Genomic DNA, 26,384 nt, shown 5'->3' with positions numbered 1-26,384 from the left:
GACCCACTCCAGTATTTTCGCCTAGAGAATCCTACGTAGAAAGGAGCCTGGCAGGCTATGGTCCATAGGGTTGCAAAGAGTTGGACATTACTGAAGCGACTTAGCATGCATGCAAAGGCAGATAAACAGGCTATAGGATTTTTAGGAGAGCAAGTCAGAAGCCACCAAAATCAGACTTTAAGGAAAAACACTAAGTGTTTAAGAACTCTGAGGAATTAGCCAGTGTAGACATGTCTATAGTATGCTGCATATTAGAAAAATTTCTAAAAATGTGACAGCTTTATTTAAAAATGTGAAGCTGAGAATTATTGATTTTAAGTGTTTAGTCTGTAAGTTTGTTGGAAAAATATTGTCTGAAAAGTTTAATTGGTTTTCTTCCTATGAATTTTTTCCTGCTTCATGTGTACTGGTAGAATGTACAAATACCTGTTGGGGGTCTAAAGCTTTTGGTGTGAGAATGTGCTCAGAGAAGAATAACATTTTTGATGACTCTTCTCCTTCATGTAATTTAAAAGGAAATCTACTTTTCAATGATATGGTCTTTTATTTAGTGCTCACTTGCATTTGAGCTTGCTATTAATTACTAAATTGACTCATCTGTTGTTTCATGGCATTTTTTTTTTTTTTTTTTTAGGTTTTGATAACTTTGTACTGGCTGGGAAGAAAAGCACAAAGTAACCCCTACTATAATGGTCCCTATCTTAATTTGAAAGCGTTTGAGAATCTTTTAGGACAAGCTCTGACTAAGGTAAGGAAACTCTTATCTATATGAGACACTTACTCTAACTAATAGTTCTTATCTTCTCCTTCCTCTCTTGTTTTCATGTGCCCTCTGCCTTCTTTTACTTTTTCTACAAAATATGGTGGCTCTGATGGGGATGGAGGATTGTTACTTACCTGCTGACTTCGTAAGTCACCACCAAGGAGTGAGTATTTCAGACCAGTTTTTAGGATATATAATATAGGTATAGGTATTTATTTCTTAATTTTAGGTAACTCAGTGAGATACTCATTAACTTTCTTTCTTCAACACTTTATATAACCCAACTGTTTCTTTATTCATTATGAACTTGACCTGTAACTGCTTCAGGCTATTAAAATGTGTGTAATGTTACTCAGTTTCTTTATCTTATTGTCTTGCCATGGGTCACTATATCTCTAATGTCCTTATTCCAATATCTTCACAATTCTACCATGCAATGTCTGTTTTCTAAAGAGTAGTAAATGCTGTTACATGAAACTTGATAAGATTTTCAAGTTAGAATCTTTGATTTTAAACACATTTCTAGTCCTTCATATTTTGGAATCAGTGTTGCAAATATTGAGTGTTTAAAGACTGTCTGAAGAGGGTCAAGTGCCAAGGCTAACCAGAGTTGGCCAGATCTTCATTCATAAGATCCAATGGGAGAACTAATCGCCATGGGGGTATTTCTGTAGGAGAATCTGCAGTATTCAGAAGAAAATATGTCATCAAAATAATTTGTCACCATCTAATTAATAGTAGTTGCTTGATGGGTCTTTATGATCAGTAAATGATTCTGTACCCACCAGGCATTTAGCATTAGTCTCTGGCACATTGTAAGGATATAATAAATGCTAGTTACTATGATTGGAAAATAGACGTTCTAGGCCAGGATGAAAATGATCTTTTTGCCTTATAACTACTCTCATCTTTAGTTTTGCCTGAGCCCAGCCATATATATTATAGAGAAATGAAATTATAGTCTTGAAGGTTAGTGTATTCCTTCTGAATTTTTATTTTTAAATCGTAAGGAGTTGATAATATCCTATTTAAAATCCTTAAAACAGTTAATTCAGATAATTGTTGAGGTAATATCATGCCTGGGCATTATATGAGGTGTTGAGAAAGCACTCACACAAGAGAGATGAACCATCCTTAGAGCACAATTGTTTGATGCAGACAGATGAACAAGTAGGTCAGTGCAATGGTGGAGGGCAGGGCTCAGAAGGATGAATGTGGTGGGGCTTCGAGTGTGAGCAGAGTTTGCCTTACAGTTTTTTCAGCTAAGAAAACATCCAGTTAAAAATAACATGGGACTTTGGCCCTTGCATTCGTGTTCTCTTCACAGTCTTTGGTTCTTTTTATGGCAGTGTGACTCAGGTTCAGTAACCTTCGTAGAGTGTGCTGGGAATGCTGTGCTTGAGTTTGTTTCCTGCCACCAGTGTCAAAACCAGAGTAGATACACAAAGAATTTGTCATAGGTAGAGCTAAAGCTGTGGTTCCATTCCATTATTATGGCGGGTGGAGAGCCATAAGAGATATGTCAGTATATGGTTTGCATCTGTTCTGTTAAAATCAAAATCGTTGTGTTCATCAAACTTTTCTCCCTTAACTAGTTATGCTTAATGGCCAATCTAAAATATGAATAAAGAAAAAATACTTGCAGAGACTTCCGTGGTGGTCAGTGGTTAAGAATCCACTGCCAATGCAGGGGACACAAGTTCGATCCCTGGTCTGGGAAGATTGTACGTGCCACGGAGCACGTAAGCCCATGTGTCATAATAACTGAGCCCCTGCGCCCTGGAGCCCGTGCTCCGCAACAGGAGAAGCCACCACATTGAGAAGCCTGTGCACGGCAACTAGAGAATAGCTCCCACTCGCCACAAGGAGGGAAAGCCTGAATGCAGCAGTGAAGACCCAGTGCAGCCAAAAAAAATTAAGTGTTTTTTTTTTTTTTTTAATTCTTGCAGAAAACTGTTGACCTTGAGTCATCCTATAAGTTGTAGGTGACTCACTTTAGGTGACTTGTCAGAGGAAAGTCCTTGGTGGGGGTGGGGGGGGGTAGGGGTAGGAACCAGGCAACAGGGCCAAACTCCGGTTCTTTTACAACTATGGTGGCAGGTCATCATTAACTTTTAACACTTACTAGGTCAAAAATCATTTCCTGTGTGTTGCACTCTAAGGCTTCAACAAATACGTGTTTAAGAAACCTGATGAATCTAAAGATTTACTTCGAATTTTAAATTTTATATTTTTTGAGAAGTATTTTGGTGGCACCAACACTGGTCCCAGCTTCTGCATCTGCTTGGGGATAGAGTACAAGGTAGGCGCTTGCATTTGCATGACGAGATGTCAAGTCTAATTTCAGAGTGTGTGGCAGATAAAATATATAAAATCTCAAATAAATCTATTGGACCTTATTGGCACTTAAACACTTGTCACACAATTCAACCACAAATTGACATCCAGTCTTAGCCAAAAGTATGCCTGAGATAGCTGCTAATTATTCATTATAAACCTTTTTTCTTCAACTTTTCCCACATGTTGAAAATATTCATAATTCAAAATTGAAAGAGTAGTATAACAAATACCCACCTATTTTCCATCAGATTTAATCACTAAGCATGTCCCACATTGGCATTATTTAGGTATCTATCCATTATTTCATGTAGATTTCAGGTTGCTTACTCCTAAATACTCAGTATGCTGTTCTTAACAGTAAGAATATTTTTCTGTATATCTACAGTGTCTCCCAGACCAAAGAACATTCATGAATATTCCCCATTATTTAATATCCAGTCTATATTCAGAACATCCCAATTGTTTCCCAATTCTGTTTTGTAGCTTCTTGTCTATATAATGATTTAATGAAAGGTTCACATATTACATTTGATTGTTAAAGAACCTCGGAATTCTTGTCTCTGTATTAGTATCATTATCTGAAAATAACATTTCTGATTTTACTGTAGTAACAAGATTACCTCTACTGTATTAAAAAAGTATAGAGTTGCTAACTATTCACTGATTATTATATATGTTTATTAAGCCTTTACTATGCTAAAGGCTTTATAAATTTATAAATTTTCTTAGAGGAAAGTTAGTTAAAAGTGCTTATTTTAGTGAGTTCTATATGATTTACAAACTGATGGTTAATAACATTTACTTTATTTCTATATAACTGATATAGGAGCCAAACAAATATTTCATCTAGATACAGGGGAAATGTTTTATATATCAGCAAACAAGTCTGCTTTCTTTGGTTCAGATCTGGTTTTGTAACCAGTGAGCTTTCCTTGGTTCAGATCTAGTTTTATAATCTGTGAAAATAGACAAGTTTGTGAAGTGTATACCTGTTATTCTTACCCCTCTCTCTTTTAAAACTTTTCTTTTTGTTGAGGATCTTTGTTATTTTTTTTTTTTTTCCTATTTGTTCAATAGAAATGACCCCTAATATTTCCTGGAGGTAGGCTGAATGCAGTCTTATTCTTTTCTCCTTTTGGATATCAAAATTAAGGTTGACTTTTCTCTTTGCCTCCTTTTATGTTTATTGCCAGAAAACTAAACAGGAATTGATTTTAGCTCTTGAATGTTACTCTACTTATTAGCTGTTCTTTGAAAATTTCCTCATTATTAAATAGATTCTATCACCTTACTAAATAATATTGGGTACCTCCATGTTGTCACATGAGTGCTAAAGTATTAAGTCATGGGAAAACATTACAGATTTATATTCTGATTTCTATCAAATTTTTTTCTGACATTTCACTGGGAAATCTCATTGCCTCATCTAATCAGAGATAGCATGACTCGAGTTATGCAAACAAAGACGCCATAACTGATGACATTTTTGGAAGTTTTTGCTCAGTTACTATTCCTGAACAAATGTCCTCTAGGCACTTGAAGAGTCCAGCTGCCTGAAGAGGAGTGGCAGGGACAGTGGTTGCAGCGACATCTGGGGCCCTGAGCGCGGGGAGCTTCTGGCTTCTCCAGGCAGCTGTAAGAGGGAGGACTCGTTTGAGAGCTTGGACTCTTTGGGATCAAGATCATTCACAAGCTGCTCCTCTGATATCACGTTGAGGGGGGCACGTGAAGGTGAGTTGCATTTTGGACTTGACAATTTATTTTTATTTCGTAGTGTACTGAGAGAAAATTGGGAATGGGAGAGAGTAGAAAAGTGGAGGGAAAATTATTGAGACAAAAACTTCACCAGGAAGTATATATCGTGGAGACTGGAATAGAATTGAGGGTATCTTGTCTTTCCTGTCTTCTTGGTCTCTCCTTCCTTCCTTTTCTCTCTCTCTTTCTCTGTCTCTCTTGTTCTTTCCTGACTATATTGCCACTTGAGGGGTGAAAGTTTCATTTTTTCAAAATCTGTTTTTGGAGGGGATTAGGGCAGCAGTAAAGAATCTGCCTGCCAATTCAGGAGACTTGGGTTCAATCCCTGGAACAGGAAGATCCCTGGAGAAGAAATGGCAACCCACTCCAGGATTCTTGCCTGGAAAATCCTGTGGACAGAGGAGCCTGGAGGGCTCCAGTCCATGGGTCCCAAAGGAGTCAGACACAACTGAGCGACTAAACAAAAGGGAAGAGACAGTTAACTATGACCTGTTTTATCAGTGACAGTCTATCCTAATTCTTTTTCCTCCATATTCAGGGTTAACAATCTCTGCCTCTGAGGCCTAATAACTGATATATCTAGACATAGAAAAGAAAGTAAATAAGATTCGTAAAAGTGTGTTTTAGTTCCTGAATAACCTTCTTTCTTCCCTTTTCTTTTTTTGCAAAAGATAAAAAGCTTCTAAGAAAAAACAGGACACTAGTTTAAAAATTATCACTACCCAAGAAAAGAAGTGATTGATATCTGTCTTGATAGAATATTATGCTAAGCTTTGGTTGATTAAGGAGCAACACTGGCATTGTGTTAGAAAGCATCTTTTGCTTCTGTCATGGTCAAAGTCAATCCAGAACGAGTAGGAAAGGAACATGTTAATGAAAGTCATTCTGTTGTGGGAAGGAGTTTTCTTTCAAAATCCCAATGCACAATCTATCATTTAAATACAAGTCTTTTTCCTATGGCTGTTGGGTGGCGTCAGAAATTTCTGACTGTAAACCTTTTGTGATTCAGATTTGACTAGATTGAAACCGTAAGTGAAGTTTCTTGAACTATTTCTGTGTTTCACCAGCAACATGAAAATATTGAGAGTTCTGGTTGTGAGTTTGTGCTGGATTGTTAGAGATTTCACTTGTCTTGTTTATTTTGATTATATTTTTATTTTAAATGTTTTCCTGCTTTTATTATAAAACATTTTCAAACATAGCAAAGTTGGAAGAATTTTATATGCCTACCTATGTACCTGCCAGGCTTCCCCAGTGGCACCAGTGGTAAAGAACGTGCCTGCTGATGCAGGAAACATAGAGACATGGATTTAATCCCTGATTGGGGAAGATCCCTTGGAGGAGAGCATAACAGTGCACTCCAGTATTCTTGCCTGGAGAATCCCATGGACAGAGCAACCTAGTAGGCTACAGTCCATAGGGTCCCAAAGAATTGGACAGGACTGAAGTGACTTAGCATGCTCGTACCTGCCCTAGTTCTATCATAACATTTACCATGCTTGCCTTTATTACACACCAAGCTCCTGTTCTCTAGGCATTAATTATCCATTTTATTTTTCAAGGCACTTCAGAATACATTACACTTGTTTCTAAATGCTTTAGCATGCAATCATGAGCTAGAATTCACCTTTTATTACTACTGTTTACTTAATTTAAATTTACATAAAAGCAGTGTACACTGAATTTGTTTTTCCAAAGTAAAATGAATCAGCAAATATTATAACTCCAAATTATTTAGCTTTTTGAATAGTGATAGCTTTTAAAATTTTGAAAAGTGAATGGGATGGGGGAAGGAGAGGATGGGACAAATTGAGAGAGTAGCATTAACATAGATACACTCCCATGTGTGAAATAAATAGCTAGTGGGAAGCTTCTGAATAGCACAGGGAACTCAGCTCCATGTTCTGTGATGACCTAGAGGGGTGGGATGGGGGGTAGGAGGAATGCTCAAGAGGGAGGGGATTTATATGTTTGTATACACACACACACACACACACACACACACACACGGGCTTCCTACATGACTCACACACACACATACACACGGGCTTCCCACATGACTGACACACACACACACACACACACACGGGCTTCCTACATCACACACACACACACATGCTTCCCACGTGACTGAAGCGACTTCACATGCATGGGCTTCCCAGGTGGCGCTGGTGGTAAAGAACCCACCTGGCAATGCAGGGGATGCATCCCATTCCAGTATTCTTGCCTGGAGAAATCCATGGAAAGAGGAGCCTGGCGGGCTACAGTCCATGGGGTCTCAAAGTGTCGGACACAACTGAAGGGACTGTGCATGCACGCATATATACTTATAGCTGATTCATGTTGTTGTACAGCAGAAACTAACATAACACTATAGAGCAATTATCCTTCTATTAAAAATAGAAATATATTAAAATTAAAAAAAATATTAACGACAAAGAAAAGTGAATAGCTATTTAAGTTAACCTTTTAAATTACTGCTGTATTTGTTGGCTGTTTGTGATTTCGGTGTAATGTTTTCATAGCCCAGATGACTCTTCAGATAGTTTTAAGGAACTGAATCTGAGTTCATAATTCATCTGAGTGATTAAAGCTGTGGATGCAGAGGTTGAAATTCTCAACCTAGTATATTACTTTGTCTGGACTGAAGAACCTAACACATGCTTTGTTTGGACTTATGTCTGGCCAACAATAATAAACCCTGGAGAAGGGAAAGGCTACCCACTTCAGTGTTCTGGCCTAGAGAAGTCCATGGACTGTGTCTTTGTAGTCCATGGGGTCACAAAGAGTGGGACACAACTGAGCGACTTTCACTTCACAACAATAATAAAGGGGACATGCATCGAAGGCGTGTGGGAGTTTATAGCCTCTGGTCAGTTCACATGCAGTGGTTCAGTGATGTGAGCCTTCTCCTCAGACACTTGTTGGGCTGGGTGCCTGGTCCCTGTAACGAAAAGCAGAGGGTTACTGTTGCACTGCTTCCTGATCGTGGGAAAGGAGTTGCAGACCTTGTTTGAAGAGGGTGGATGTGAAAACTTGGTAATTACAACTAAGGAAGGAAAAAAAAAAAATCCTATAAGCCCTCTAGGATGATAAAACTTTTTTTTTTTTTTTTTGATCAGTCTGTTGAAATTCTGCTACCTACACCAGATTCTTTGTAGTCCCAAATTGATGATCAATAATATTGATGATAAGATTAATATTTTTAGGTTAATGAATTACAAAGTCATATTCCTAAGTTATATAGGAAGCCTCTGTTGACAGATTTAAAAAAGTGCAATCTAAAGGTTGAAAATTATGTTTTATTTAGCAGACTTGCTGAGAACTTAGCCCTGAAGACAGCCTCTCAGATAGCTCTGAGGGACTGCTCTGAAGAAGTAAGGGAGGAGCCAGGATATATAGGAGTTTCTGCTAAGAGTCAGACACAACTCAGCGACTTCACTTTCACTTTTCAGTTTCATGCATTGGAGAAGGAAATGGCAACCCACTCCAGTGTTCTTGCCGGGAGAATCCCAGGGATGGGGAGCCTGGTGGGCTGCCATCTATGGGGTCGCACAGAGTCGGACACGACTGAAGCAACTTAGCAGCAGCATCAGCAACCAAAAAACAAAAAAGCCCCAAAACACCTAGGTAGTCAGAACATCAAAAGATTACTATTAATTAAAGAAAAACCAGACATCTCAGCTTAATGAATTTCAAGCTTTTCTATATATAGGAAGATGCTGGAGACTGAGCTTATTGAAATCATTCCTTTGATATGCACCTTCCCTAGTGACTCAGATGGTAGAGTCCAGCTGTAAGGCAGGAGACCCAGGTTTAATCCCTGGTTCGGGAAGATCCCCTGGAGAAGAAAATGCCTACCCACTCCAGTATTTTTGTCTGGAGAATCCAATGGCAGAGGAACCTGGCGGGCTATAGTCTATGGAGTCGCAAAGAAGTTGGACACAATAGAGTGACTAATACCTTCAACGCTAGCACTTTACTACCTAGGGCTAGTATCCTGTTTTTATCCACCCCGAAGGCCCTCAGGGCACACAGTCCTGGATGGCTGCAGTGGCTGATGGCTTGATGGCTGAAACAGCCTTTGTTTATTGATGGGGCAGGTGATAGTTTTCATCCACATCTCTTACCATAACAAGAATATTTGCCTACTCTCCAGCATACTGTAGTGGACTAAAAAAAAAATTAACTTAAAAAATTTCCAAAGTGGACCTTATCTTTATACTTAAAATTTTACACGTACAAAATTTTAGTAAGAATCTTGACATTTTTTTCTTACTTACAAGAAATGTATTCATTTCGGAGGCAGTAAAAAGAAAGCACCAGATTATTGACTGTTAATATTTCTGGTGATACCTGGTTTTACTTCCTCCCTTTTGCCATGACTCTCCTTTCCCTGTTCCGGTCTCAAGGTCTCCTAGCTGTGTGTTCAACTGCTTCCTGTAGGGTTCTCTCAGTGTTACTCTCTGTAGACTCCTGCCAGCAGGGAAGAGGGGACAGACTGCCTTTGGCTCAGGTTAACCTGGAAGTGTTCTTTTGCTAAGAGCAGGTGGCTCCCAAGTACTCAGCTACCAATCTACTGAAGACCATAGCATTTGCAAATTGTCTTCACACACACACAGGCAGGAAAAAAAGGGCAGGAAGGGAGACAGCTCAGCTGTATCTATAGTGTTTTGTACGTTCATTTCTTCCCATGTATTTAAAAGGACAGACTGGCTTTTTTTTTTTTTTTTTGAGAACAGAGTAGTGTTTGTAGTTATCTGACCTTGAGGTGTATCAAATTGTATTCTTTCAGATATGTGCATAAATGATATTGAATAATAAATGAGTCATTTGGTCCAACCACGTATGTTATGTGTGATTCTTGCTCATAAGGGTCTCATGCGTATCTGTCAAACTTCTTTGTGATCATGTGCTTTTTGCATCTTTTCTTTGTCTTTGCTGGTCTCTCGCCTCACAGAAATTTTGGCTGATGGCACAGTTTATTTTAAATGAGTGAGGTTCCCTTGAATTCTGTTCAGATCCCATGTTAAGCATCTTTGATTCTGTGGCTACACTATTTCCATCAACAAATTTTACAAAAAATCATGAGAAGATTGAGTAGAAAAGGGGATCAGCCATAAACTGGAACTTTTTCTACTTAGAATGTGTGCCAGTGGAAGAATGTACTCTGTGTACCTCCAGTATGCAAAGCAAGTTCCTCCTAATGGGTCTTATCACAACTTCATGACAAATTTCTAAAAATATTCCCCACAGTGAGCAGTAGAGCCCTGGGTTTCCAAGGGAAAGACAAAGCAGGCAGGCTGTGTGGGTTTCAGTTAGATGAAAAATCTGGAGACTAAAGCAAATTCCTGTGCCTTTTTTTTGTTGTTGTTAATAGGTTGTGAAAGTGACACAGATTCTGAATTTACATTCAAAATGCAGGACCATAATAAAGATGACATGTCTTATAGAAGGATTTCGGCTATTGAACCCAAGTCTGCATTACCCTTCAATCGCTTTTTACCCAACAAGAGTAGACAGCCATCGTACGTGCCGGCACCCTTGAGGAAGAAAAAGCTGGACAAAAATGAGGATAACAGACGAAGCTGGGCAAGTGCCGTCTACACAGAAGCAGATGGAGCATTTCCAAGGTACTGGGATGCGAGCTGATTACTGAGTTTTAAAATTCATTCGGCTTGGGGAATTTGCTGGGATATTTAAATTTGATAAAAGGAATAATCCTTAAAATGTATTTCATAGATAACATAAAACGTCATTAATGAAAGTCTTTCTTTTTCTTACCTGTGTTTTTAGTCATCCATATCTTGAAGAGATTTCTTCTGTTTTAGAATGTCAGCATAGAGATTTGCGGGTTCTTTTTTTAGATGCTTGCCTTTGACTCACTGGTTATCTTTCAGCTTCCTGGATGACTTACATTGTTCATTGTGAACTCTGCTGTATTGCTTGTTTCCATTTTTTTAAAAATCTGTGTTGATGGAGCTCAGTGAACACAAAAAGAATTCTTTCATTTCCCATCAAATCAGCAGAGCAGAGCGTGATATTTCGAATCCAGCTTCCTATCCGAAGGAGGTGTATGGTTCTGAAAGTGGATCGGACTCGGAGGAGGAACGGAGGCTGCCGGATGTAGTTTGGGATGACTTAGCCAACCGTAGATTCCAAGTGAAAAAGAGGCCTGAGAGTTTCATCTCTCCTAAATCTTGTTCACCCATCTTTTCTCCTCCTGACCCATTAACCACTGGGCTGTACAAACTGACGAGGTCAGAAAAATTTCTCCTGGATTGGAATGCCTGTTGTGCTATTGATTTTTAATACGTAAAGTAACACCCCAGATGGTTTGTGATTTCTCTCTTTTAACACATTTTGTAAGTGTCTCTGGCCCTTCTATATCAAGCTCTTCTCTAATTAAAATGAGATGCTGTTATAATGCCTTAACTTTGTTGTAGGGGCTGGAATGATGAGAATGATGAGAATGGAAACGAATTGGCTGCATTCACAGTGTGAACTTTGTGAGACAGAAGCATGCCTCTTGTGTTCTGTGTCACAAATTGCTCACGCAGTGTCTTAACTGGTTGGATGTTTTGAACAGTAACGAGAGGAGAACTTGGGGCACGAACGTGGAGAACTGGCCAACAGTACAAGAAACTTCAGATTCCTCTTGTTATTTGGAAGAGAACGAAAGCAAGAAAAGCGTTCCCAACACTGTAAAGGATGATCTTTACGTGCGAAAGCTAAGCCCAGTCATGCCAAGCCCAGGGAATGCTTTTGATCAGTTTCTTCCCAAATGCTGGATCCCAGAGGATGTGAACTGGAAACGAATAAAAAGGGAAACTTACAAACCGTGGTATAAAGAATTTCAGGGATTCAGGTTTGTCTTTGTGCATGTTTCTTTCATTCCAGTGTCCATTCGGTACCCTGACTGGGTGCATTCTATGTGGGCATTTTATGAGAGAGATTAATTTCCCTCCAGCATCTATAAACGTGTTCACTGGGGGTAAAAAAACAAAAACAAAAACAAAAAAAAACAGTTTAAATTTAGACTTTAGGATCTGGATTTTTAAAATTCTTCTGTATAGCCAGAGCTGGACAGTATTTTTAGTTACATCATTCTTTGTTGTCTTTTCTCTTTCCTTTCTCTGTGTTACTCCAAGTAGAAGGAATTCAGACTCTGACGATGAGGACTCAGGCTCTGACAGAAGTGCCACCATTTTTAGTAGAATACAAAATGCAGATCATAGGCTAGACAGCAACTGTCAAAGACGTTCACTCCTGCTGGAACTGGCTACCAAACAGGCCAGAAACTCCTGGGACCCCCATGCAGCCAGGAGAACCCATGGTGTTTCAGATGAGCCCAGGTGTACCTGCCTGCATGAGCCCGCCTGCTTAGAGTCCAGCCTGTGACACCTGTGCCAACTTCTGCTGCCCCATTAACCGCTGACCGTGATGAGCTGAATCATGGATGCTCACTCACTCAATACTGAGTTATGAAAGCGTAACATATAATATCATGCTTTCTGTGCAAGTGTGTGAGCTTGAAAGTCTAATAGGATTAAATGTTCTTTAGCACAATCATGTTCAATAGTACAGAGTTACATGTGGCATCACCAGTTCTTGTTGAAAACCATTTAAAAAGGCTTTGTAGACTGCTGACCTAATTATACAGCTATGCTATGTGTGGAGCTGTGGAGAAAGGAAATAACCTGTAGACAGACACTGGGCAGGCAAGACTGGTGAGAAAACGCAAAGAAGAAATTCAACAGAGTTTTTAAACAAAGCTTCAGAGCATTGAATTTAATTTCTGCTGACCACCTGTGCCTCTTGCATAAAGCATTCATTGCTCAGCTCTGGAAACCTTTCAGGATTGTTGCTGCTTCTCTGGGAAGGGAGTCAGGCCGTTGTGGCTGATGGGATGAGGAAGGGGTGGATGGAACAGTGTGTGTCAGGCAGGCTCACTCTTCCCATTGTAGCGCCGTCCCTTGGCCTCAATGATATCCACCTTTCTGAGAAGTAGACTCGGCTCTAATTTCATTAAATGGTATCATGGGTGATGGCATTAAATGCTGGTCTTACTTCCCAGCTAGAATCCCTCCCATGGCCCCCTTAAATAATTCACCCACAGGGACTGGCTAGTTAGTTGGTTTGCTGCTAATTATCTTTTCTCCCCAAACTTAATAAGATTCTCCCTTCCTTTTTCTTTCCTATGCTTCAGTCAGTTTTTATTACTTCAGGCCCTCCAGACATATTCTGATGACATCTTGTCTTCTGAAACAAATATCAAAATCGACCCCACGGCTGGCCCCCGGCTCATAACACGCAGAAGGAACCTCTCTTATGCTCCTGGGTGTGCACCGGGAGATGCCCTGGAGATGCCAGTCCTGGATCCTGACTTAGAGAATGACGACTTCTTTGTCAGAAAGACTAGGGCTTTCCATGCAAACCCATGTGTTCTCCGGGCTTTCGAAGACTTAAGAAGTCTGTCTGGGCAAGATGATCCTGTAGAGCGAGATATAATCCTGCAGTGTAGGGAAGGGGAACTTGTCTTTCCGGACCTCGAAAAAGATGATATGATTGTTCGCCGCATTCCAGCACAGAAGACGGAGGTGCCTCTGTCAGGAGGCCCTGATAGATATCAGCCAGTCCCATTGCCCGAACCCTGGATGCTTCCTCCAGAAATTCAAGCAAAATTTCTCTGTGTGCTTGAAAGGACATGCCCCTCGAAAGAAAAAAGTACTAGCTGTAGAGTGTTAGTTCCTTCCTGTAGGCAGAAGAAAGACGACATGTTGGCTCGTAAGATCCAGTCTTGGAAGCTGGGAACCGCGGTCCCTCCCGTCAGTTTCACCCCTGGTCCCTGCAGCGAGGCGGACTTACAGAAGTGGGAGTCCATCCGAGAGGCCAGCAGGCTTAGGCACAGGAAGCGGCTGATGGTGGAGAGGTCAGAGTGTGTTTGTGCAAGGATTACGCTTGTCGTGGATGGTCTTGTGTGACTTCCCTTGTGTGAGAATGTAGCATCAGATTGCCCAGCTCTGCATGTCATCAGCTGTTTTGAAGCATCCCGTTAAAGCATTGATTTTGCTTTGAGAAAAATCAGATCTAGTTGTTGTGTGGAAAAAGTGCAATTCCATATTTGCACGTCTCAAAATCACTTCTCTGAGACCTGTTTAAGAAGGTGTGTATCTGCAAACAGTGCCCTTGGCCTTGAGGGAAGACTATGATATGCTTCTGCCATATGACATTTCACAAAGCTGTTTTCTGATTATGTTTACAAGACTTATTCTCACGTCCAGGCAATTCTGAAACACTCTGGTTGTAGTTTGGTTTTATCTGTTTCTTGTATTTCAGAGTACATGATTTTTGGTGTAAAAATGTCCCTTAAAATATGGCATTGCAAGTTTCATTTAACTTGATTTTGATGTCTGATTTTGACCCAGGCTTCTTAGACTATTGACGTGCGACTTTTTACATTGATGGTTTAAAGTTCAGTGCAAATTTTATTACAGTGCATGAATGTTATTTGCTGTCTGCTACACTTTACATGTATGTAATTATGGCCATTTTGACAATGAGTCTGCATTTACGTGTTATGCAACTTGCCGTTTTGATGAATGTTCAGTTTGTGGAACTTTGGGATGGACAAATAATGGGTTAAATGAAATTAATAGGCCTAAATCTAACTTCTGATTAGTTCCTGGCACAGGAAGTTTTTTGTTTGTTTGTTTCCTAAATGAATTTGTTCATTTGGTTCAAAGGAAAACAGGAAATTCTTTGTCTTGATCTGAATTCCTTGAGATATGAGATCAATGAGAATTGATCAATGAGAATGAGACATGATCAAGAATGTGACTGAAGAAGCAACCTTTTGAGATTTGTCCATCTCTAATTAGACTCTTGAAGATGTTGAATATTTAGAAACTAACACAACTAGAAAAACATGACTTAATTTTTGGTTTTCTGATTTCTTAGACTCTTTCAAAAGATTTATGGTGAGAACGGGTAAGTCTTGTGGTTCACAGTAAGAAATCTACATATTGTTTGTCCTTTGTGTGGTATGTCATTGCGTTTCTATCCTGGCATGACACTAAATGGGAATGTCTGTGCTGTGCATGAGACCTGAAACAGGGAAATTTTTCCTAATTCTGCAACTGAACAGTCATATTTCTGTCTGAGTACCCAGTGCATGCAATGCTGTATGACAGCAATATTTTGTTTAGTAGAAGTTGAAAATTCAAATCCTGGTTTGTTTGTTTTTTTTTCTTCTCCTCTAAGGAGTTGATTAAAAGTCACAAAAACACATACCTGAGATTAGGTTTATTTATTTTGGTATCTGATAGCTACATAGGCCAAACTTCTTGTTTCTGAATGTTGAAGCCCAAATAACTATATTTTAGAAAATCTTCAATGGAAAAAATATATTGGTATTTACTTTGAATTTAGAAGGCACATTGTTGGCATTATCTGTGTACTGTTAGTTCAAGGAGCGCTTCCTTAGTTGGGATGCTGAGTGGCATTATTTTCCCTCAGGATTTGGAAACATTTTCAAGATTGCTGACTCGGGTGAAATTTTATAACATAGCTGTGTTACAAAGCCAAATCAGACTTCCAAAGCTGCAAAAAATTAAAATATTGGTAGTTTCCATGTAAGGTACAAGGATTATACTTAAAACTGTTCCCACTTGATTTCTATAGTTGATCCTCTGTATCTGGGAATGCAGCTCCCAGAACCAGTGCTCTTGGATATAAAGGGGTTGACTGTTGGGTCATTTGACTCTGTCACCTGGCAGACATAAAATATTATACAAACAACCTTCTGGAAGTATTTGCTATTTTTCAAATAGCAGAATTAAAACAAATACTTTATAACTTTTCATATGCACTAGCAATGTATACTCACTCACTCTTAGGGCAGAATACCCAGGTGACTACATCTTAATATTTCACATCAACTTTCTGTAACTTTGTGAACCCAACTGCTAATAATTTTTGATCAAGAAGAAAATTGAAGTATGACAAATATTTTAATCTGCCTAAGCCTTAGGAGCTAAGTATCTTCCCCTACTGGAACTTACTTCATCTCAATGGTTCTCCAATTTTGATAGTTTTGGATAATTTTGATAGTGTGGAGATCTTAGAAGTTACTAAAATCACTTGTTGAGTAGCTCAGTTGTGTCTGACTCTTTGTGACCCCATGGACTGCAGCATGCCAGGCCTCTCTGTCCCTCAACATCTCCCAGAGTTTGTTCAAACTCATGTCCAACCGTCTCATCCTCTGTCATCCTCTTCCCATCCTCAATCTTTCCCAGCATTAGGGTCTTTTCCAAGAATCAGCTCTTTGCATCAGGTGGCCGAATTATTGGAGCTTCAGCTTTAGCATCAGTCCTTCCAATGAATATTCAGGGTTGATTTCCTTTATGATAAGGAACTAAAATCAACTAAATCAACTAAAATCACTATATAAAGCAATATAGCCATTCTAGATGTCAAGGATGTAATGGAGCAACGAGCAATTAATTGCCAGTAATTCTCAGCCACTGATGTTAAAAATCAGGCTCCAAGCGTGCTTTCAGTATGCCTTGCAAAGATACGTTATCTCCTATCTGGTTCCTCATGTGCGCTTAAAACATCTCCATCAGGAGGGTGTACAAGGCAATTTTTAGCATGACACTTAAGCATCTGCTAATCTCGATTCGTCATGGGAAAGCTGTTTTGATAAAAAATCTTTACAGCATCAAGCACTCTGAGTGATAACGTTCAGAAGAATTTTCATTGGTAAATAAGACTTTATAATGTAAGCAGGTTGTTTTTCTTAAAGGAAATGTGAATACACTGAGTCCAAGTACTTGATGGAAATGTAAACTTGTACAGCTATTCCAGTGACTGTACGTGCTCCCCCTTAGGGACACATTGTGTGACTGGTTTAAGAAAAGGAGAGAGAAACCCAAATGCCGAAGCTCAGCAAGCTAAGGATTTTTCTGGGCCCTAGCCAGCAGCAGCAAATGCCTTCTGTAGACTGTTTCAAGATTGCTGCTTGCATAGTACACTATTTGTTTTAAATTTTGTTCCCCATGCAGCTAACTGCCAGGATAACACAAATAAAGCGAGGTTGTCTACAAATGGAGACCAATGAATAATGCATGACTTGTCGAATAATGGAAAGTAATACAGATAGGCCTTTAGAAAACTCAGGTGCATTTTAGACCACTTGCAATCAAAAATCTATTATTTGGGGTTTAAAAGTTTTCTCTGTTACCAGTTTTTTCTTAAGTTGATCCACAATGAAAACAAAAATTTAAATTGAACTGAGTATAGACTTTTAGCCTAGAATTTGTCTCATGTTTATAAATATGTTTGTAAATGATTATAAACGTGAAACAAGTGATATTTCTGGGTGATATTTCTCTGGACACCTTGCATGTTTTCCAGCGTGGAATACTTACCTGGAAAAATCATTATTGGCCCATATCCTGTGATGGAAAATAACTGCCTGTAACTTGAATGCTTTCTTTTTGGTGAGAACCAAAGAGTTAAAGAGAAATGTGCATCACCCTTTCCAGCCTTAGATTGTTTATTTCTGGCTTGCTTTTTTATTTGGCATTGAACACTTGTCACTTTATTTTTAGTAAGATGCTTTGTATGTGGCTGTCATTTTCTCACGTGTGCTTTTGTGTTGCATGACTTGTCATATGTTTCCATGACATTTGAAAATGTGGTTATGATGCCTCTTGGCAGAAGCTGTTAATGACAAATTTGTAATGGTATATAGCTGTAATTTTGTAATGTGATTAATTAAGCCGTGGCATCTACTGTCAGTATCAACAGGAAATGAACAGTGATGCAAGGTGAAGTTATAATCAAAGTCAACTAAGATATGTGTATTTTACTTATGGGTTTTGGCCAAAAAAAAAAAAATTCCGGAGAACTGTAAGGGCACCTGGACTTCCCTGATGGCTCAGCAGTGAAAGAATCTGCCCACAATGCAGGGGACCTTGGTTCAACCCCTGGGTTGGGCAGATCCCCTGGAGAAGGACATGGCAGCCCACTCCAGTATTCTAGCCTGGGAAATCCCATGGACAGAGAAGCCTGGTGGGCTACAGTCCATGGGGTTGCAGAGAGTCAGACACAACTGAGCAGCTAAACAACAATAAGGGCACTTAAGACAACAAACAGGAAGGAAAAACCTAGTCAATGTGAGTTACTTTCTGAAGATTTTTCCACCAGGAGACATTCAGCAATGTTTGTAGACATTTTTGATAGTCACATTGGATGGGTTGAGGCAACGTTGCTACTGATATACTGCTATATGTTCTACAATACACAAGACTGCCCCCACAATAAATAATTTTCTCGCCCCAAAATGTCAGTAGTGCCGCTGTAGAGAAACACTGATAATAGGCTCTAAACCTATAAAGGAAAAGTCTTGTATGTTGTCTTATCAGTATAATTTATGATAATTCTAAAGTCTCTTTCCCAGGTTTTAGTATTGATTTGTGTTCAGAGAATTCCTGCAACAGTTAATGGAAATATATTTAGAGGTACATAAATAGATATATTCATATCTTTGCTAGAAAGTGGAGGACCCGAAACTGAGTATCATGGAATTGCTCTTTGCCATATAAGATTATCAGTGATTTTATATTTAGGAAATTTTGCTACATGTCAGTCCTTTTTGATCCCTTAGTTCTTAGATATTCATCTGTAAATTTCCTGAGACTTCTTTACAAAAATGCTTATTGTAACACTAGTCCCAGCATTGTGGGAAAAAAAAGTAAGGTTTTAGTGATCTTGTTTTATAATCTACTCCCCTTTTTTGCAAACTTCCCCTTCTTTTTCTCTTCACCCTAAATGCTATTTTTTTTAAAAAAATTATTCATCTGAGAATGCAGCATGTTAGACCTGTATTTTTTTGGAAAAAGTCCAAATGCAGTTCTAAACCAGAGTCTTTCCAAATAAGGAAATACAGAGGTAAATGAATTGCAAGAGAATTGTGATTTGCCAGTGAATAGTAATTCATTCTACTGATACAAAACATACTAGGGCTGTGTAGTCCTTTATAGTTTTCCCAAACAATCTTCCTGGGAATATCCATGGGACTTATTTTGGGGAGGTAGTCAGGTAGGTATTAAGTTGCATTTTAGAGACGTGGAGAAAGATAAATAGACTCTGTAGTTTTCCCTAGGATCTGCAGCTCCTGAGTTGGTAGAACCAGACTAGGGCTTCGTATAATGAGGTGATCGATGGAGACTGCTGGGCAGTCTTGTTGGCACATAGTAAGCCCTCAGAAGTTTGCTATTATGCTGTAAACTCTGATAAGGAAGGAAAGAATTCTTCATGATCTGGCTGAAAGGCTCCTACACTCAAAACGTTCTCGATTTTATCAGTGGGGCCTGGGGTGACCTCTCTAATTTGAAACTGCTTTGGGAGTCAGTTTTCAGTAGATCTCTCATGATCATATTTGCCTTAATAAGAACAGTTGGTGTATAGCACCAGATGGGTTTTTGAAATGCCATCAACATAAACTGACCCCCTTTTCCCAGCAAGTCCTTCCTGGTTTAGCCAGATCAGGAACTGAGACTGAGAAGAGTTAAATGATGTTTAGGGAGTGGGTAGGGGTGGGGAGGGAGGGAGTGGTGAAAATTAGATCCCTCTGTTGGGTCTTACTTCCTGTCTCATTCTGGTGCCTGGCACAACCTGTTTGGAATGTGCCAGGCTTTCTTGAGGTAACTTGATCCCAGGGAACACAGGGGGCTCACATTCCTGCCTTCCACAGGAACCTGTCTACTCTGGCCAATGTTTGGCTCATTTATTTATATTGGGGACCACCGAGGGCTTTCCTGGTGGCTCAGATGGTAAAGAATCTGCCTGCAATGCGGGAAGGTTCCATCTCTGGGTCAGGAAGATCCCCTGGAAAGGGAAATGGCAACCCACACCAGTATTCTTGCCTGGAAAATGCTGTGGACAGAGGAGCCTGGTGGGCTACTGTTCATGGGATGGCAAAGAATCAGACACAACTGACCAACTAACACTTGCTATGTGCCAGGCTCTGCTGTGGGCTCCCCAGGAGGGTGATGAGCCTCTACCCCATGATGACAGTGTTTTCTGAAAAGACACATGTTAAAGTTTCCCAGTGAAGGAGGGTGAGGACTGAAAGGGTCTGGATCTGCTGAGACTGGTCAGCCTTCCTCCCACCAAAATATTACTTAAAATACTTAAGTTTCCAATTTTGTTCTGGAATTTCTATAACCTCATGTGTTGGGCATCCAGATTCCCCTCATACCTTAGAGCTGAAAAGAAAATCTTTTTAGTGTCTTGTATTGTATTAGCTCATATAGCCTGATTCTTTGTAGTTACAACTTAAGTGAATTTATATTCTCAAATCAGGTTTTTGTATAGTCATACCCTGTTAAGTGGGCTTCCCTGGTGACTCAGTGATAAAGAATCCACCTGCCATGCAGAAGATGCAGGACATGCAGGTTCTATTCTTGGGTTGGGAAGATCCCCTGGAGGAGGGAATGGCAACCCACTCCAGTATTATTGCCTGGAGAATCCCATGGACAGAGGAGCTGTGTTGAGAATACACCCTGGTGGAAGGAAGGAGGCTGATGATTCTAATAATCCAGGCAGGAGATAGGATGATTTGGATCAGGGTCATCAAGATAGAGGTGGTGAGAAGTGGCCACCCCCTAGATATATTTAGAAGGTAGAGGGGCAGAATTTCCCAATGGGATCAGTTACATGTGAGAGAATAAGGAATCTGGGAAGGCTCCAATATTTCTGGCCTTTGTCCTGGAAAGATGGAGTTGGCTTTTATTGAAATCAGGAAGATAGGAGAGGAATGGCTTATGGGATGAATGTGGATTGTAGGATGAGCATTCATGGTCTTGGTCTGTTCAGTGAAGTTTGAGTTGCCCATTAGACTTCCAAGCAGAGAATGAATAGTTGCATACATCCAACCAGACTATGGTAAGAAATCTGCCTGCAATTCTGGAATCCCAGGTTTGATCCCTGGGTTGGGAAGATCTCCTGGAGAAGGGAATGGCAACCCACTCCAGTGGCCTGGAGAATCCTGTGGAAAGGGGATCCGGATGGGCTACAGTCCATGGAAGTGCAAAGAGCTGGGTGCAGCTGAGCACACACAGACACACACAACCAGACTGTAGTCTCACAGGGACCCTGAGGAATGAGTGGCATTTAAAAAGGAATAAATACTGTTGAAAGGGCTTTTAAGTTGAAGGAAAGAGTTCAGGAAAGACCTTCACTGCATCTGGAGGCTGAGTGATAATTTAAGGAGGTTTTTTAAAAGTCTGAGTAAGAGTTGATTGTGCTCTGATCTAGGGTATTGGCAACAGAAATGGAAAGAAAAAGACACTGAGTAAGAGGACCTGATAACTAATTGAACATAGGAAGAAGGGAGAGACAAAGGTGAAAAATGGCTCTCTGATTTTACATGTGAATGACTGGAGGGCAAGTAACACTATTAAGAGGAAAAGCAGGTTTGGAGACAAAATTTTTGGCTGTATCATGTAGCCAAATAACCATGTGTTTATAGTCATATGACTTACCGCTTAACAAAATTCTTTCTAGATACTGTTTCCATTGATCCTTTTACAATGGAGATTCCTAGGGGACATCTGTGCAGAGATGTTTATTTAAAAAGCAATTGGGATTGATTCAGAGAGACTGGTCCTCTGAGTCAGTCACTGACTGACTGGGAGTCACTGGCATAGAGATCGTTATTGAATTCCTGAGCTAGCTGGGCAAGTGTGTTATTAAAAAAGTGTGGTGATGGCAAAATCTTGGGGAAGGCTAATTTAGGGGCCCAAGAAAGAGGTGCAAAGCTATTTAAACAACTAAAAGGGGAGTCAGTTACAATGAAATAAAAGCAGAAGTGGTAGGAAATAATATTTTGGGTACCTCACACTCAAAAGCTTTGTGTCTCTTCACTCCTCAATATGCAGATCTGACCTCTCTTTCCAGGAGGTCTGCCTCAGTTTCCCCTCCTCTGATGTGTGTATAGCACACATTCCTGGGAAACACCCCACTCTACTCAAAGTATCCTAGTTTGAGCTCTTTGAGACCTAATCCACATTACATCCTCATGGCAGCAGTCACACATGGACAAAACAAAAACTGCCTTAATACAAAAGAGAATTATAATAGAGGTTATATAGTAACTGGGTGTTGGAAACCACTGTGGTCTTTGAGACCGAGCACGGTGCAGTGGTGGCGCATATCTGTATAGAACCCTTGAGAAGCAGCTGCAGACACACATGTCTTCATGGCATTGAACTTGAGAAAATATCAGGTAATCTTTAAATAATTTAATAAGTACTCAGAAAAGGCAGCCAAACCTTAAAAGATTATCTCTGGAGGCGATAAAGACAGGTGGTTCTAGGGACTAATAATTTTTTTTTTCTAATGTAATCTTTTTCTGCATCGACTGCCCTAAATATGAACGTCAGATTATGTTTTTCAGCATGGTTCAGGGTTTATTTAGCCATTCTGTGAAAGAATTCACATTTGGCTGGAGTGCTAGGCTCTTGTTTCTGCGTTTTGGAAAAACACCATTTATCTCTGCAGTGCTATTTCTGTGATATCACGAAGCATCTAGGTAGTACCACGGAATTGTAGATGGAATTTCCAAATATAAGCCCAACCTTCCAGTTTTAACCTTGAATCCGGTCCCAGGAACCTTGGTTACTATGAGTATTTTTGTTGTAGGAGTAAGTCCTTGAGTGATGTCAGCGCAGAGGATATTCAGAGCTTGCGTCAGCTACGTTACGAGGAGATGCAGAGAATCAAGTCCCAGTTAAAAGAGCAGGACCAGAAATGGCAGGATGTGAGTATGCTGCTTATTGGGAGATGGGGAGGATGTGTTTACTGGACTTTTCTTTCTTCTCCAAGAAGAGAGTCAGTATACTCAAGGGACGATTTTTCTTGATGGCAGATTACAGTTCCGTAGAAAATATGAGCAACTCCCTTTAAAAGAGTTTTAAACCCTTCAGCTCTATTTGTTGTATCTTAAAGGCCATTGTGAAACACAGAAGCTCCTTATCTTCTGATATTTTCTGTGGGTTCACAAAAATGAGAAGCTGCTTCCTTGCAGTGTAGGTAACTTGTTTACTTGCTCTGGTGGTTGCATTTGGGGTATGACTGTTAGTGATGCTCATGAAAGGGAAGACTTTGCTTAAGGTTTAGGGGGAGCAGGGAACCAGCACAGAGACTGGGAATCAGCAGGGAGAGATGAAAGTGTTCTTAGAGTTAATAGAGAAGGTTTGGGGAGAAATGTGAATGATAATTCAGTACTATTTTGGTTAAAAAAGTTATCAAATGTGAATCAAAATAAGATGTTTTCACAGAGCTGATGTATATCCAGATATCTATTTGGATAAAGATTTAATCTTTAGTTTTGTCCCTGGCAGAAGAGAGCTGTGCCTTTTTAAAAAGAGTCAATTGTTATAGGCCAAAGGAGTGTAGGACTTCCTTGGTAGCTCAGCCGGTAAAGAATCTGCCTGCAATACAGGAAACCTCGGTTCGATTCCTGGGTCAGGAAGATACCCTGGGAGAAGGGATAGGCTGTCCACTCCAGTATTCTTGGGCTTCCCTGGTATCTCAGATGGTAAAGAATCTGCCCACAATGCGGGAAGACCTGGGTTCGATCCCTGGGTTGGGAAGATCCCCTGGAGGAGGGCATGGCACCCCAGGATTCTGGCCTGAAGAATTCCATGGACAGAGGAGCCTGATGGGCTACAGTCCATGGGGTCGTAAAAAGTTAGACACGACTGAGCGACTTTCACTTTCACTGACACATATACACTGTATGTATTTATGGGCTTCCCTGCTGGCAGTGGTGGTAAAGAACCTCCCTGCCAATGCAGGAGACATGTCCCACTCCAGTATTCTTGCCTGGAGAATCCCATGGTTAGAGGAGCCTGGTGGGCTACAGTCCATGGGGTCGCAGAGTTGGACACGACTAAGTGATTTTCACTTTCACAGTTCACTCTCAAAGGAGTCTAAGGGGCTTCCTAGGTGACACTTGTGGTAAAGAATCTGCCTGCCAATGCAGGAGTCACAGGAGACATAAGAGATTGGGTTCAATCTCCCAAGTCAGGAAGATCCCGTGGAGTAAAAAGTGGTACCCCACTCCAGTATTCTTTCCTGAAAAATTCTGTGGGTAGAGGAGCCTGGCAGTCCATGGGCCACAAAGAGTCGGACATGACTGAGAGACTGAGCACAGCACCCAGCAAAGGAGTGTAAAGAGTTATGATAGATAAATGATACATAGCAGATCCAAAGAAATCTGAGGACAACTTTATGGTAAGAGGGCTGAGTGGTAGCATGAACAGAAGGGTCAGAGATAGTAAATCTTAATTTTCAAAGGAATGAAATATTAAGTAACAAAGATGAAACCCCTGCCTTGGCTGTGTTTCTAAACTCCGCTTCTTTTGTTTGGGATCTCAATGTCATTGTCAAGAAACAGAAATTCAGTGGCAGTTTGCCAAAATACATGGTGACTGGAGATGAAAGTGAGAGAGATGGAGGGGTTATCCTTTCGGTTAAGTCAGATGAAAATTCATGCTAGTTCTCCTTCAGTCCTTCAGGACTGATGTGCACTGCTTTTGTTCTTTCTGGAAATAGTTCATATTGATTTCAGGCTTTTTTTTTTTTTTTTTTTTTTAAGCAGGAATGGCCCTGCCTGCTCCCAAAGGGTGTAAACCAAACCTATTTTATGTGCCTGAGGATTTTTTTTTTTTTCCTTCAGTCTGGAACTTTGCATAAGGCTGCAGTACCACTAGAGTTCTCAGCGTGGGACTTCTCTGGGTGGCACAGTGAAGTTGGTACCATCCAAACTGGCCTAACCCCCTGAATGTCAGAACCAGCTTAGGCCTCCAGGACTAATTTTAAAGATGAATCAGGTTGAGTGTCCCGGGGGTCACTCCCAGGATGTGTCCTGGATGGATGTATGGGAAAAGATGGCCACTGCTTCCAGTGTGATCTTCCTTATCGCTCTGTTCTTACGGGGAGTTGAACTGCTTCGAAATCATATTCTTGAGTCTTTGTTGTTCAATAGCTCAGTCATGTCCGACTCTTTGTGACCCCATGGACTGCAGCAAGCCAGGCTTCCCTGTTCTTCAGTATCTCCTAGAGTTTGCTCAAACTCATGTCCGTTGAGTCCGTGATGCCATCCAGCCATCTCGTCCTCTGTTTGGCTTCCCGGTTAAAGCCTTTCCACACCTGGCCCTCCCCTCCCAGGGTAGAATTGACCACTCTCCCTATACACCCCTGACTCTCTCGTGCAATCCCTTCACGTTCGTTGTGGAACTTTATTTACCTGTCTGTCTTTCCCCTCTAGACTGAGAGTTCCTCTAGAGGAAGCACACTTCATTCATCTGTGTGTTTGTGGCCCCGTTGCCTCCACGTAGGGACCGACCTCTGTATTTGTTCCACGTGTATCTGTATACTTAGCCATGTTACAGTCATGTTTCTGTTCTAGGTTGACTAATGAAACATGTCATTTCACGTAAGAACCAGATGATTGGAGTGAGATGAAAATAAATTTGAAACAATTCCCGACCTTTCTGACCTGGCATCTAATTACAAGCGTTTAGCATTCTTTGTGAAACGGGCAGCAAGGCAGGCACTATCTGGGAAAACAAAAATGGGCTCTGTCTTATTAGGTCAGGGCTTTTAGACAGACGCAGGAGCTAAAGCCTCGGTACAGAAACGCTGGCTATAAAAAGCAAAATTAGGGCACCTTGGCATCGAGTTGGAGTGAATAGTTTTAGCGACGTAATGGGATCCTCTGGCGTGCACTCACTGCTGGAGAGGGTGTGTAGAAATTCAGGTGTGCCTGGGCTAACGTGATTTTCCTCTGTCAGGACCTTGCAAAATGGAAAGATCGTCGGAAAAGCTACACTTCGGATCTGCAGAAGAAAAAGGAGGAGAGGGAGGAGATTGAGAAGCAAGCTCTTGAGAAGTCGGAGAGAAGATCTAAGACGTTTAACGAAATGCTGCAGGACAGGTAATGAGACCGAATGCATCTCAGGGTTGGGGAAACCAGTGTTAGATATTTTGTGTAAGGGTTGTGAGCTGTACTTGTGCACCAATATTAGATTGTCATCAAATATGCATAAGCCTTTGAGCGTTTTGCTCTGCAGTGAAAAAGCAAAGTACTGCTGTAATAAGTAGTGATTTGAATTAATGAAAGGTGTACTTAAAAGTGGTATTCCTTGTTCCTTCCTTACACACTGTATGTTCACATGCAGAATTGGCTAGTGTTGGCTATCTTTGCAAAAATAAACAACTTTTTCCTCCTTTTAAAGTCAATTTAAGAATGGAATGGTTAAAAAATGGTTCTCATTCTTAACTAAATTGTGTAAAATGTAACAAAGTTCTTTTTCACGTTGGCAGGGTGCAATTAAAATTGTATTTTTAAAGGAAGACTACATAAACATCACTGTGGGGGTTTATCTTTTGCTTTGCAACATAACAGGATAAAGGTCCAGTTAAGCTTGCCTGTGGAGCAGTTGCTCCA

The 26,384-nt window shown here is 40.4% G+C and overlaps 1 protein-coding gene across 16 annotated transcripts in view; it reads left to right on the top strand.

The window, feature by feature from the left end:
- The window catches only part of LMO7 (LIM domain 7), a 219,791-nt gene that overhangs the window by 153,072 nt on the left and 40,335 nt on the right, over positions 1-26,384 (top strand). For 5 of the 16 annotated variants that reach the window (XM_027557711.1, XM_027557706.1, XM_027557707.1 and 2 more), the window contains 8 exons: positions 635-748; positions 4,636-4,834; positions 10,239-10,491; positions 11,448-11,726; positions 13,068-13,790; positions 14,819-14,848; positions 22,571-22,688; positions 25,729-25,871. In XM_027557711.1, the coding sequence (XP_027413512.1) occupies positions 635-748; positions 4,636-4,834; positions 10,239-10,491; positions 11,448-11,726; positions 13,068-13,790; positions 14,819-14,848; positions 22,571-22,688; positions 25,729-25,871 (1,859 nt within the window). Of the gene's footprint in view, positions 1-634; positions 749-4,635; positions 4,835-10,238; positions 10,492-10,884; positions 11,119-11,447; positions 11,727-12,012; positions 12,214-13,067; positions 13,791-14,818; positions 14,849-22,570; positions 22,689-25,728; positions 25,872-26,384 lie in introns of all 16 variants that reach the window. The other 11 variants (XM_027557704.1, XM_027557702.1, XM_027557708.1 and 8 more) reach the window with 5 other exon arrangements.

The sequence above is a fragment of the Bos indicus x Bos taurus genome, chromosome 12, assembly GCF_003369695.1.
Source record: "Bos indicus x Bos taurus breed Angus x Brahman F1 hybrid chromosome 12, Bos_hybrid_MaternalHap_v2.0, whole genome shotgun sequence".
In the NCBI taxonomy this organism is placed as follows: Eukaryota; Metazoa; Chordata; class Mammalia; order Artiodactyla; family Bovidae; genus Bos; species Bos indicus x Bos taurus.
This window is presented reverse-complemented; position numbering and strand designations above follow the sequence as displayed.